Source organism: Dromiciops gliroides, chromosome 3 (assembly GCF_019393635.1).
Source record: "Dromiciops gliroides isolate mDroGli1 chromosome 3, mDroGli1.pri, whole genome shotgun sequence".
NCBI classification, from domain to species: domain Eukaryota; kingdom Metazoa; phylum Chordata; class Mammalia; order Microbiotheria; family Microbiotheriidae; genus Dromiciops; species Dromiciops gliroides.
The window spans coordinates 370,693,129-370,706,379 of NC_057863.1; the positions used below are offsets into that span (position 1 = coordinate 370,693,129).

The 13,251-nt window shown below is 34.6% G+C and overlaps 1 protein-coding gene across 1 annotated transcript in view; it reads left to right on the forward strand.

Moving 5' to 3' along the window:
• Positions 1-13,251, forward strand: part of LRP1B (LDL receptor related protein 1B) — a 2,279,180-nt gene that overhangs the window by 1,537,767 nt on the left and 728,162 nt on the right. Inside the window, 1 exon segment of the mRNA XM_043994810.1 lies at positions 9,824-9,964. Within this exon segment, the coding sequence (XP_043850745.1) occupies positions 9,824-9,964 (141 nt within the window).

The following is a 13,251-nucleotide window of genomic DNA, read 5'->3' on the forward strand; positions in this document are numbered from 1 at the left end:
GGATTGGACCTGTTTTTTCATTTGTACTGGAATTTCTGAATGAAGAAATTCCTTCTACCAATAAAGAATAATCTTAAAGGACAGTCTTAGTTGCATAGTGGTTTAAGAAATTAGGTGACTTGCTCAGGGTTATAATCTGAGTATTTATCAGAGATAGGACTTAAACTCTTATTCCTAGTTTTAAGGGCAGCTCTCTAGACACTGTCAGTGTCCTTAACTAACTTTGTTGTTGTTTTTTAAAGTAGGAATGCAGAGAAATGAGTTCTCAGATAACCAATTTTTTTCCTTTTGATTATAGGAACATGTTCTCTGATTGGCAGACACTTTGCCCAACTCACTTGAAAATATTGGGTTTTAGCAATATACACTTTGGGAATTGATTACCTTAAATAATTATCCAAAACTCTTTCCTAAATTGTGCTGGAATCTCAAGGAATTGAACACACTCCATTTTGACTAGATGAACGTATTTTATTGGATTCTTGGGGAAGCATATGGATTTAAAAACAGGAAATTAAAAATATTTAATTTGTAACAATAATTTATGCTCTAAGGTTTTTTTTCCTTTTCTATGATGTACACACTTAGGTATGTATACACACACTTTTTCTTTCTTGTCAGCAACTTTTATACTGTTAAATATTTGATAGTGTCCAGAACAGTATTAGTATTAGAATAATGACACTCATATTTCCATAATAAGGATTCAGTATCAAACTAATAATCATGATAGGGACTTTTTATGGATACCTTAGAATTTTGAGTACATATAAACCATAATACAATGTTATGTGCTAATTATAATTTAGTGTAAGTATTGTTCTAGAAGGTAGGAGACATAGATTCTAGGTCTGTCATTAGCTTGCTGTGTTTATAGTATCACAAGAAACATTAAACATTTTATATTCAGATTCCTTCATTTTACCAGTGAAGAAACTGAAACTTAGAGAGATGAAGTGACTTGCTCACAATTACATACATTGTACATAACTGAGTTAAGATTTAAACACTTTCTTTCTTCATTTCCTTTTCCTTACTTGGAAATAGGCTAAAAAATAAGTGTGTGTGCATATGTGTGTACATATATACATGTATGCATATATACACACGTATTTACATATATATACACAGAGAATGGATATAGCAGAATAAAATCAGAGTTTGATCTATGCTTTTTTCAAACAGTTTCCGATTATGACAACAGAGCCCATAGCTGCATGGTTTCTTACATATGTTTCTTCTGGGTTCTTGAACTATGCAACTGATTCCAGGATGAAAAAAAAAAGCCATTAGTTACTTCGTGTTAATTCCTTTAATGTTTTCATAAGATTATATATTTAGGAAAGCTGTGACTCCATGATTCAGCAGTGAAAGCCTAGAAGAGAGGACAGGTAAATGGAGTAAATTCATTTATCTTCCCTGTTATTCCAAAACATTTTTTTTTTTACCTTACAAAATCTTTAAATTGGCTTCCCAATAACATTCTTTCAAATTCCACCTATTTTATACTGTATTTCATGTTTTTTTTTTGGTTTCTTTTGTAACAGTTGAAATCTCTTGCTTTGCTTAAGAGGAAAGGCCTATACCTTGGTCCTTTCCTCCAATCCATTAACGTGTAACAACCATTTATGAAGTGCTTACCATGTTTCAAGCACTGTCTTCCAGGATCTCACATTTTGCTAAGGGTAGTTACAATATGTTCACAGATAAGGAAATAGGGGCAGCTAGGTGATGCAGTGGATAAAGCTCCAGCCCTGGATTCAGGAGGACCTGAGTTCAAATCTGGCCTCAGACACTTGACACTTACTAGCTGGGTGACACTGGGTAATACTAATGGGTAACCATCATTGCCCCCCCCCCCCCCCCGCCAAAAAAAAAACACAGATAAGTAAATATAGGATATGTGCAAAACACAATTTTTTTTGAGGGGTAATGTGGAGGACACCACCTGAGGAAATAAAGAAAAACGTCTCTAAGGAGGTGGCATGTGAGTTGAACTTTGAAGGGAGCCAGAGTTTACAAGAGGCACAGTTGAGTAGGGAGAATATTTCAGGCACTGGGTTGGGGTGGGGCAGCTTTGAAAAGACAATGAAGCAGAGAAAGTAGGCCTCTATTTTTTCTTCTATGTCTTTATTCCTTTTAATTAGATTATGCAGTATAAAAATAGGTAAATGGGTATATATTGAAAATATTCATGATCCTCCCATATTGAGTTTCTTGTCTAGTATAGGAAAGAAGCCAAGCGAATACATGATTAAGGTTAATGTTTCCAAGAATGCAATAATGAGAAAATGGTATTAATAGTTTGGAGAATGGGTAGAACAGTTACTGAAAGTTTTCAAGAAAAGATGAACTCAGATCTATGATCTATACAAAGGAAGTTATGTACTTTTGTCATTAATGACGATAACATCTTATTCCAGTTTAACCCTTTTTGCTTTTTGAAGTATGTTTTCCTATGATATCTGGATAAGACCTTTGTAAGTAAAATAAGGGAGATGTTTTAATTACTTTATAGATGAGGATACCAAGCCACAGAGAGTGGCTTGTCCTAGGTCCCACAGCTAATTAGGATTAAACTTTTGATTCTTTTGCCTCCAATAGTTGCTCACTAGACCCAAATGAAAGGTTGAACTGATATGTGGCCATAGAAAGAGATGAGATATGTAAATAGGCCAGCGAAGAATATCTTTAAAAATACAACCTTGGCTAAAACAGATTATATTACCTAGGATATAGTAAGAAATTATAGAAGGCTTCCTTTTCCATGCCTGATTAGAGGTGTGAAATGATGCCACTGGTTAAAAACAAAACAAAACATTACTTACTCATTCTCATTACCACCTCATTAACCTTCTTCCAATTTCCAAATCAACTTTATTGTAACAAATAAGGGAAGAGTAAGAACAAAGTCTATATTAGAGAAAACTTTTATATATTGTTATTCATTTGACTTTAATCTTTGTGAAGACAGGGAAAATATAGTATTTTGTTTTTTTCTCCTAGTACCTTAAAGAGTACCTTTCTTGGGGCAGCTAGGTGGCGAAGTGGATAAAGCACCAGCCATGGATTCAGGAGGCCTCAGACATTTGACACTTATAGCTGTGTGACCCTGGGCAAGTCACTTAAACCTCATTGCCCCGCAAAAAAAAAAAAAAAAAAAAAAAAAAAAAGAGTACCTTTCTCTCTTCAGGTCCTTAAAAAATGTTTGCTATCATTTTTGTTCATCACAATTTATACTCTTACATCTGGTTAACTTACTTTTAGGGTATGATTCTCAGGAGGCTAAGGTCTTGGGTCTGATAATCATGTATCAGCTGTTTTCTCTTCTTTACATATGTGGATATATTTATATAAACCCTTTCCAGTTCTTGGATAAAATATCTTTTAGCACATCTCTACTGGTGTGTAATTTAAAATTCTAAATGTGGGTTATAATCTCTCCCCTCAGTTTTGGGGGAAACTGACTAAAATCACTGATAAACAAATTTAGGTTTTTAAAGGGTTTATTGAAAGATAGTAAAAGAAAGAGAAAGATTGAGAACAAAGTTCCTATAACCTGACGATCCTAAACTTCCCTAGCTTCCACTTCTGAAGTCCTTTGCTACCACCACAATCTCTCCAGCCAAAAAAGACCAAGTTCTCTGTGCAGCCTCCTCTTCCTCCTTTCTGTTCCCCTCCCAGAAATGGGAGGTTCTTCAAGTTGATTGGTTGACTGGGCCCGAAGGTGGTCAAAGTTCAAAGTTGTTAGCTTCTGAGAACAATTACTTTATTAAGTACCCTTAAGTACCTGCCAGATGTGCTTACACTCTAGTAAGCAGTCAACAGTCAGTCGACTTATCTAATTCAATCAGTTTAAATCTCCAGGTGGGTCCCTGAGTTTCTGCTAAATCCATTACGTTAACACACTGGTGAAGGCTAAGTTGTATATCGTTATTAAACAAGGAGCTTTACTATTAACCTGCCATCAGAAAGATGGCTTTTATTTTGTTTTGTATTCTAGATTATGCCATTATAGTAGGGAGTGATTATTTATCTTCAGTGCTCCAAGTAAAAGCATTTGTAAATGTAACCAGCAGCTAATAAATAAGTTTTGGTGGGATGTGCTACTCAGAAATAAATTCCTGAATCCATTTGATAATACAGGCTTCTAAGGGTTGATACATACTTATATATGTACAAATATATATATATATATATATATATGATTTATTTTTATGTGAAATACTTACCATTTAAAAATGTATGACTTTGTATAATAATACCTTATTGATTATCTAGTGATATATTTATTTGTATGTTTCCCCATCAATTAAAAAAGTATCATCATTAATGCATAAACAATTTGCTGATTTAAAAGCTGTGTAACCCTGGGCAAGTCACTTAACCCCCATTGCCCCACCAAAAAAAAAAATTGCTGTTTTATGTCAAGGAAGCAGGAAATATAATGCATTTTTTATTTCACAATTAAATGAACAGTGCTATAACATGCTACCAAAATATATTAGCATTGTGATGATTTTACTTTTTACAATAGTCCCATTAGAAAATTAACCTTATAGTTTTATTAAATTGTGTGTCCTGACCTTTTTAAAAAAAAAAAGTAAATGGACCTTTGGAATATGCCTAGATCATCTAACATAAAAGGACTCCTAAAGGGGCTTGCCTGGATATGCCCTGATTTCCTAAGATGGAAGCACTCTTCACTCTCTTTCATGTGTTTCAGCATGGCTTCTGATCAGCTATGTAATTGGAACAAGTGGCATCTTTAAATCTGTAAAGACTAAGATGGTGGGGCTCTCTACTTCTTGTGTCTAATGTTCTTTCCTATGTAATAAATGAGAGAGAGGGGAAGTACTGAGAAGGGGTCCTGGGGATTCTGTTAGGTGTTATTTGTCCCTAGTTTTAGATGGAGTCTCCATGAGACTCAGGAGTTCATGACTTTGGAGCCAAGATTTTCAGTGGGATGGTGGCAGACAACTAGCCTGACATGGAACCCCAAAGAACTTGGGGTACCTGGAACTTAAGCCTGAGGGGAATTTGGACTTGCTACTTAGGAAATGAGCCAAGCTGTGAATCTCAGTCTCTCCACTTCCACAGAGACTGTGGTGGTAAAAGAAGGGAGGGATATTAAGCCCCATGTTGGGGAAATAGTTTTATATGTTTTTAATTATATTTTGAAGTACACATTTCATAGTAATAGGTAATCTGGTTGTTAGCGATTTAATGGAACTAACCTGGGTTCAAGGGGACTCATTCCTATGATAGTAGGGAACCAGTGGTGGAACCATTTTCAAAGGGTCTCTAAACTTCTACCTCCTTTAAGTATATCAGACACCCTAGAGGAAGGGTGAGATGTAATATACCTGGCTTTCAGGCAGTGGAAGCCAGGATGGCTATTGTTGCAAGTAAATACAAATATGCTTGCATGATCACAGTTTATCGATTTTAAGAAATGAAATATGGGTTGAAAAGTCAATGTTTCTCAAAATAAAAGTTGTAAAAGTATCTTCATATGTTATTTATTGAGTGTTCTTTGGGTTTCTGATGATAGTAAAACTGGGTCTTGAAGCCTAAGTTGTAACACATTAAGATGATATTTTTTCTGACTTCATGAAGTAGTTAAACAGACAACTGAACATAGAATAGAATAGATTTTAATATTTATAAAATTACATATACAGTAAATTTTCCTTATTGTAAGATTCACTATCATTGTTGAATATTCATGGTGACAATTCACAATGTCAACTGACTCTTTACTAGAAATTACGTTACATTTGGTCTTCTGACTACATAGCTTCTGGATAGGTTTATAGGGGAATGCTACTAGATATCATATTATATATTTTATTCTTTGACATACTATTTGGAAGTAGAGAGAAGTGAATTATTCTTGATTTAAAAAAACAAAACAAATATTTATACCTATATCAAATTGTAAGTGACTTATTATAGGCTTAACTCTTACTTCTAAGGGGTATTTACATCTGAAAAAAAGTTCTTAACTCAAATCTATAGTTGTCGAAATGGGGAATAGAAGTAGAAGGTACCATACCCTATCTTCTATATTAATATGACTATATAGCAGTGAATATAATATGTGGAGCTGCATAATATAGCCTCATGTCTGAGAAACAATGTATATATGAGCATGTATTTAGATGTGTATGCATCTGTAGTTATATATGATGAATTGTATGTTTATACATTCATGTATAAGACAAAATAAATCAAGATTCTGCCAAATGAATATTGACTGTAGAAATTAAAGGAGGAGGGATACTAGTTCTTTTTAAATATATAGGAGCAACTAGGTAGTGCAGTAGACAGAACTCCAGGCCTGGAGTCATGAAGATCTTAACTGATATATAGCTTCAGACACTACTAGCTCTGTGACAATGGGCAAGTCAATTGACCTCTGTTTACCTCTGTTTTCTCATCTATAAAATGGGGATAATAATAGTACCCACTTCCAAGGGTGGCTGTTAGGGTCAAAGAACACAATACCTGTAAAGGAATTGATTAGCACAGTGCCTTACACATAGTAAGTACTATACAAATGTTAAATTATTATTATATGAAGCATTGTCATATGGAAGAGAATTTAGGTTTAATTTGCTTATCCCTAGAAGGGAGAGCCAACAGTAGTGGATAGATGTTGAATAGAGACAAATTTGAGTATTATACAAGAGAATACTTCCTATCAATTAGGCTTAGCTCAAAGTGTTGAAGCTGATTCTTTCTCATGGATGTCTTCAAGTAAAGGCTTAGTGACTAACAGTCAGGTAGGAACTGTAAGAAATTCTCACATGAGTTTGCCATAGATACCTACTGAGACCCCTTCCATATCTTTAATTTTATGAATCTGGAAATAGGAAAGGAAACAGTGCATTTAGTAATATGTACTATAGGCATCAGCTTGAGTTGGGATTTTCCCTGAGTGTAAGAAAACACTGGTTAAGTTGCTTTTGAGTTAATGGAATATCTTTTCTGAAGTTGCTTTGAACTGGTAAATTATACGATCACAGTTTTCTTTACATAGCTATCTATATTCAAAAAGATGAATGCATGTATGTTTATATACTATATGTATATATATATATATATATACATTATATAAGAATACGTATATTCATACATTAGTCACATTTGTGTATACACACAGTTCCAGAATACTTTTTTTTTTTTTGGTGAGGATATAATCCATTTATATCTGAGACATTGTTAGTAGATTCTTGTCATATTCCTAGAACATTTCAGTAACCAGCTCCAGTTTTTAATAAAATCATATGCTTAACAAAAGTGGTAGAGTTTTTCTTTGTTAGAGTATGTCTGCTAAATATTTAGTATTGCTCCTATTAGTGTCCTATTAGTCTTCTATTAATGTTCTGTTACACAGTTATACAGAGTTGTACACACATCCACAGACATATAACACATTCAGCTATTGTCTTGTCAGTTTATGAAATACTCTCATATATCCATATTAAGTTTCTAGTAGAAGATTAGAAAGGAAGATTGTCATTCCAAGGAACTGTGAGATAGGCATAAACAGTGTTTTTTGTATATCAAATTTACTAAGAATAATATTAGGTGTCTATGACATAGTTCTTTAGTCAAGTCTATTTAGTTTTCTGAAAGTTATTGTTGCATATGAGAACTATTCCACACATTCCTTAAACTCCATTAGTGCCCTCTAGGAGGAGCTAGGTGGCACAGTGGATAAAGTGTTAGGCCTGGGATCTAGAAGACTCATCTTCTTGAGTTCAAACTTATCCTTAAACACCTGCAGCATAACTGTAGGCAAGTCACTTAACCCTGTTTTCCTCAGTTTTCTCATCTGTAAAATGAAGTGAAGATGGAAGTGACAAACCATTCCAGTATCCTAACCAAGAGAATCCCAAATGTGGGTCAAGAAAAATGACTGAACAACAAAAAATACTATCTAGGAGCCTATAGCATCAAATACAAACTTCTGTATTTGTCATTTAAAGTTCTTCACAATCTATTCCTTTACCTTTTCAAGTTCTTACACAGTGTTCCTTTTCATATACCCTATAGTCTAGCCAGCTGGTCTACTTGCTCTTCCTCACTTACTATACACCATCTTTTCTCTCAGTGCCTTGCCACAACTGCCCTCGTGTCAGGAATGCTCTTCCTCCTCATCTTTTTGTCTTACAGTTCCAATTTTCCTTCAAAACTCACCTCAGGTGTCACCTTCTACATGTCTTTCTCTGTTGTCTACCTGCTAACATCTACCTTCTCAAACTATATTTGTATTCTTTGTGTATAAATATAAACATGATGATACTATAGATTCATATACATACTTTTTGGGGGTCATTTTATAACCAGCACATAGCACAATACCTGCCACATAGGAGGCACTTAAAATGCTTGTCAATTGATTAAATACAAGATTCTTCAGTCTTGGATCAGGCCATTTAAAATATATGGTGAGGGTGTTCCAGTTTTGGGAATTTGTCAAAGTGAACATTGTAAAATGTCAAAGGAATTATGGAGTCAAGAAAGTGAAGAAAGCCACATTGGAGGGAATCCCACGTAATTCAGAAGGTTAAAATTGTCAGAATGAATGGGAGGAATTACTAATATAAGGGCAGAAATCAAATTTGGTAAGTATGAAAGGAGAGTAGGAAAGACAGTGGTGAAATGAGAATTGTAATGACAAATTAGAAAACTCAGAACTGGAGCAGTGATGAGGTGGGTTTATTTTCATTTCCAAACTTCTATGGCAGAGTTTATTATAAGAATCAAAGATCCCATTATAAACTTGCACTATTTCATCTCCAAATGAAATTTTGGATATGGCCTCAGTTAGTACCAATAACAACTACCTTACTTCTAAATAATGGGTACTGGGCCACGATAAATAATTTTTTTTTTGTCTAACTTGAATAAGAATTCCTTTCTACTTTCCTAAGTTTAGTGGGAATTCTTTCCTACCTTCTGTACTTTCCCACCCAATTCCACCCTGCCTCAATCCTGGTCAACTAAAAATGTAGTAGTATTCTTTTACTAGGTTAAATATATATCACAAAATAGGAAGCAGTCACTGCATGGGGGTGATTCTTGTATTTTATGAAACCTAAAGCCCTTGGGCTCATTATCTAGCAATAGGATGTGGGCCCCAGTTGTTATCATGTATGAGCAATAAATCAAGTTTAATTTGTTTGAAACTCTTTGACATCTTTATTTCAATTTTTTTTATTCCTTTAAAATTTTTAAACATTTAGAAAAATAAGGATAATCTATGTAAATCAATAAACAGCAGTGATTATAAACAGTAAAAATCCTGTTATAATGGGAAGTAATATTGGTGAGATGTGACAGATACCAACACAGAACAATTAGTAAACTGAGAATAATGGCAAGGATAGGGAACAATGTCTAATTTGTTTGTTGCTTTTTTTGTTGTTGTTGGGTATTATGTTAGACTTGTTATTCACTTGTTATATTAACAAAAAAAAAAATGTGTTAAATTCTATTTGTATCCAAGACTCTCTCTTTAAAATTCATTTGAAATGTGCTTTTCTTTGTAACAACTGTCTTCTTTATGGAAAAAAAAAGTAAACAAAATCAAGCTCCTTTAATTGGAGAGATGGGGGAAGGAAGGCTATGAACATATTATTCTCATTAGCTTTTCTGGAAGTTAAAATGATTTTAATGTTTGCCTTAGAAATTAAGTTTTGAATTGTAACAAAGCAAATAAAAAAAGATTATAGTGTATCAAGTTTTTATCATTATTTAATAAGATAATTATCTTTTAAAAAAAAACAATAACACTCTACCCTTTTTCTAGATAAAAAGCTGTGGTGGGCAGACCAAAACTTAGCTCAGCTGGGCACCTGCAGCAAAAGAGATGGAAGGAACCCCACTGTCCTCCGGAATAAGACTTCAGGGGTTGTGCATATGAAAGTGTATGATAAAGAAGCTCAGCGAGGTAAGTCACACTCCCACATCTTCACACTGCCTTTGGAGCACACAATGCAATCTTCTTTCACATTATTTTCTCAGATGAACAATTGAGAGAACATATTTCCTCTCATGATTATCTGTAAGCACACACACAAAAAAGTGCTCTCATTCTACAGAAGGGATGTCTTTAATATAATGTACATGATTAGCTTTCAAAACATTGGCTAAGAAGCCTGGGGAATTTTAATTAATCAGGTCTTCAAAGGGCCTTTTTATCTGTGTCTTGATTGGGAAAAAAGAAAGGAATATCTGGTAAAACAAAGGACAACATTGTGCTAGTTACTAGATCAAGATAGCACAGACACTAGGGCCTTTGAAGTAGACATTGTCAACAGAAGAATTGTGAATCCAAATTACTATATTATTTGTCCCTAAATATTTTTTCAAGTGATTTTCCTGCTTCATTTTCCTTGTCCAAATGATATGCAATGAAATGGAGTGAGAGAGCAAAGCAGATGGTTTACATAGGTGGGCTTGTCATAGTGCCCAACTAGCTCTTTGATGCCAGTCGGTGCTGCCTCACACCTGCTAATTTCTCCTTAGATCTTACTCTAGAATCCCTAACCTCAGTAAAAAAGATTCTCCCTAAAATGCACAAATAAAAATCCCATATCTTATACCTTCTACTTCTCTTCCTGCCCTGCTCAGAGTATCCTGAGGGACCAAAGTAGCAAAAAGAAAGCCCTGGGGGAAGGTGTAGGTGGGGGGATAGCTTACCCAGGTAGGGCTTTGGAGATGGTCTCCAATATAGAGAATACCTGGGTAAACAGCAGGGGTTAGGAGGGGATGCTCATAATTGTTAATGACGCTTGGCAGCTGTCAGGCAAGAATCTGTGGAACTGTTTAACAATTAAGCATCAAGCTTATAAGTAGGCAGCAAATGCCCAGACCAAAATTTCATTTTAGTTGACTTAAATTGGACATGGAATAAAAATTTGGTTTGAAAACCTCTTGTTTCAATGAAAGAAAATAACTAATCTGAAGCAGATATTTCATTTAAAATGTCATGTTTTTAGAGAAATGTTTTGATCTCAGTTTAATAATAATATCTTTCATAAAAAACTCTTTAAGGTCCATAAACATTTTCTTCCCATCCACTATATAAGGTTGGCTGTTCCAGTAGTCTTAATCTAATTCCCATTTTACATATGGTTAAACTGAGGTTCAAAGAATTTATATAAACTTATTCAGGAACGCACAGAGTCAGAAAAAGAATCCATGGATTCTAACTCAAAATCCAATCTTTCCAGTCTACCATAAACTCTCTTAAATTTGCCATTGAGAAAATATCCTTAACCATTACACTTCTTTGCCCTAGTTTCTTCATTAATATTCTTTCCTTTCATTCAGCCCCACCCCCTTTCCATTTTCTATGAATGACTATAGAATAGGATACTAATGTTCTGTAGTTTTTAAATCATGTCCAACTCTTTGTGACCACATTTGGGGTTTTCTTGGCAAAAATACTGGAGTTGTTTGCTATTTTCTTCTCTAGCTCATTTTATAGCTGAGGAACCTGAGGCAAATAGGGTTAAGTGACTTACCCAGGGTCACACAGCTAGGAAGTGTCTAAAGCTGGATTTGAACTCGGTATTTCAATAATGCCACATTTTTTTATGTTAAAAATAAGTTAAATTTCTGGCACTTAAGTAGGTATAGGTTACACATAATAGGATTGTGACATATACTTGGGTTAGTTTAGACTTTGTCATACTATCGTGAAATAGTTAAAAGTCTTGCAACATAAAAAGATTTTTCAGTATAGAGCAAACTATTATTCTTATAAAGCATACTTCATATTCAGAGGTATAATAAGGATTTGACATCTGGGAATTTGTATGGTCACTTAGTCAATAAGAATTTATTAAAATCTTGCTATATGCTAGGCACTTTGCTAAGCAAGGAGAATGAAAAGAAAAGTAAAATAAGGTCTTTGCCCTTAAGAAACTCACATCCTAATGCAAATAACCATACATCTAAGATATGTACTGTGAAAATGGAAGGTAGACACAGAGGGAAAGCACCAGTAGTATGTGTATGTGTGTGCAGGAGGCAGAAGGGTCCAGAGAGGGATCTGATAGGACTGTCAAAGAAATTGGGATGTTAGCTGAGTTTTGAAGAAATCTAGGAAAGTTAGGAGGCAGAGGATAGGAAGAAAGAATAGCCAAAAATGGATCACACAAGCAGTGAAAAGGTCACTCAGGAGATTGGATATTCAAGAAACAGGAAGAATGCCCATGGTGTTGCATGATAGTTTTTATGGAGGAAAGTAAAGTGTAGGATTGGAAAAGTGAGAAGGGAACAAGTTTGAAAAGCTTTAAATGCCAGAAGACTTAATGTTTTTGATCCTGAAGGTAAGCGTGGGGCTACTGAAGTATGAGGATAACAAAGACAGACCTACATTTTAAGAAAATTATTTTGCCAGCTGGGTGGAGGATGGATTGATTGTAATAGGGAGAGACTTGAGGCAAAGAGACCAATTAGCAGGCTATTGCAGTAGTCCAGACTGAGATGATGAGAACCTGCTTCAGGAAAATAATTGTGTGCGTGGATAGAAGGGGAGGTATAGGAGACATTAGACTCCTAAGGGCACCTTTACTCCTTTAGCAAGCAACAACAACTGTGTTATTGTTCAGTAGTTTGTCAACATCTGACTTTTTGTGACCCCATTTGGGGTTTTCTTGGCAAAGATACTGAAATGATTCACCATTTCCTTCTTCAAGGACCTCCAACAATTCCAACAACTAAGAAGAATGTTTGATTAAAATATTAAGCATTCTTCCTCACCCCAAATAAACTCCTTCCTACCTTGGTCTTGCCCAACTACATCCCTGGTAATACATCTCCAAGTAGATCCCTCCTTAGTAGTAAATCATCCCAGAATCTCTGTCTTCCTAGGTTTCGTGTCTCAAAGTTCAAGGCCTCTCTTTTTCCTCACAAAATAATTTATCTCAAAAAGTTAACTGAAACCTGTCAGTGATCACTCAGGATTGAAATGAAATATAACTGAGAATCCAAACTCAATAATCATTATTATAAGTTCCTTTTCCTAAAAAAAAGATGAGCTAGAAAGATTCATTCAAGCTTTCTAAGGATAAATTTCATAATGATATATCACTGACACTGTGTGTATGTTTTGTTATGGGCAATAATAGACTTTTATTGTAGAACTGTAACAGCAGAGAGTACTTCACTTTTTTTTTCCTTTTAGATGTGATTGTATGAAAAATTATTATTAAAGCGGGTAGGGGT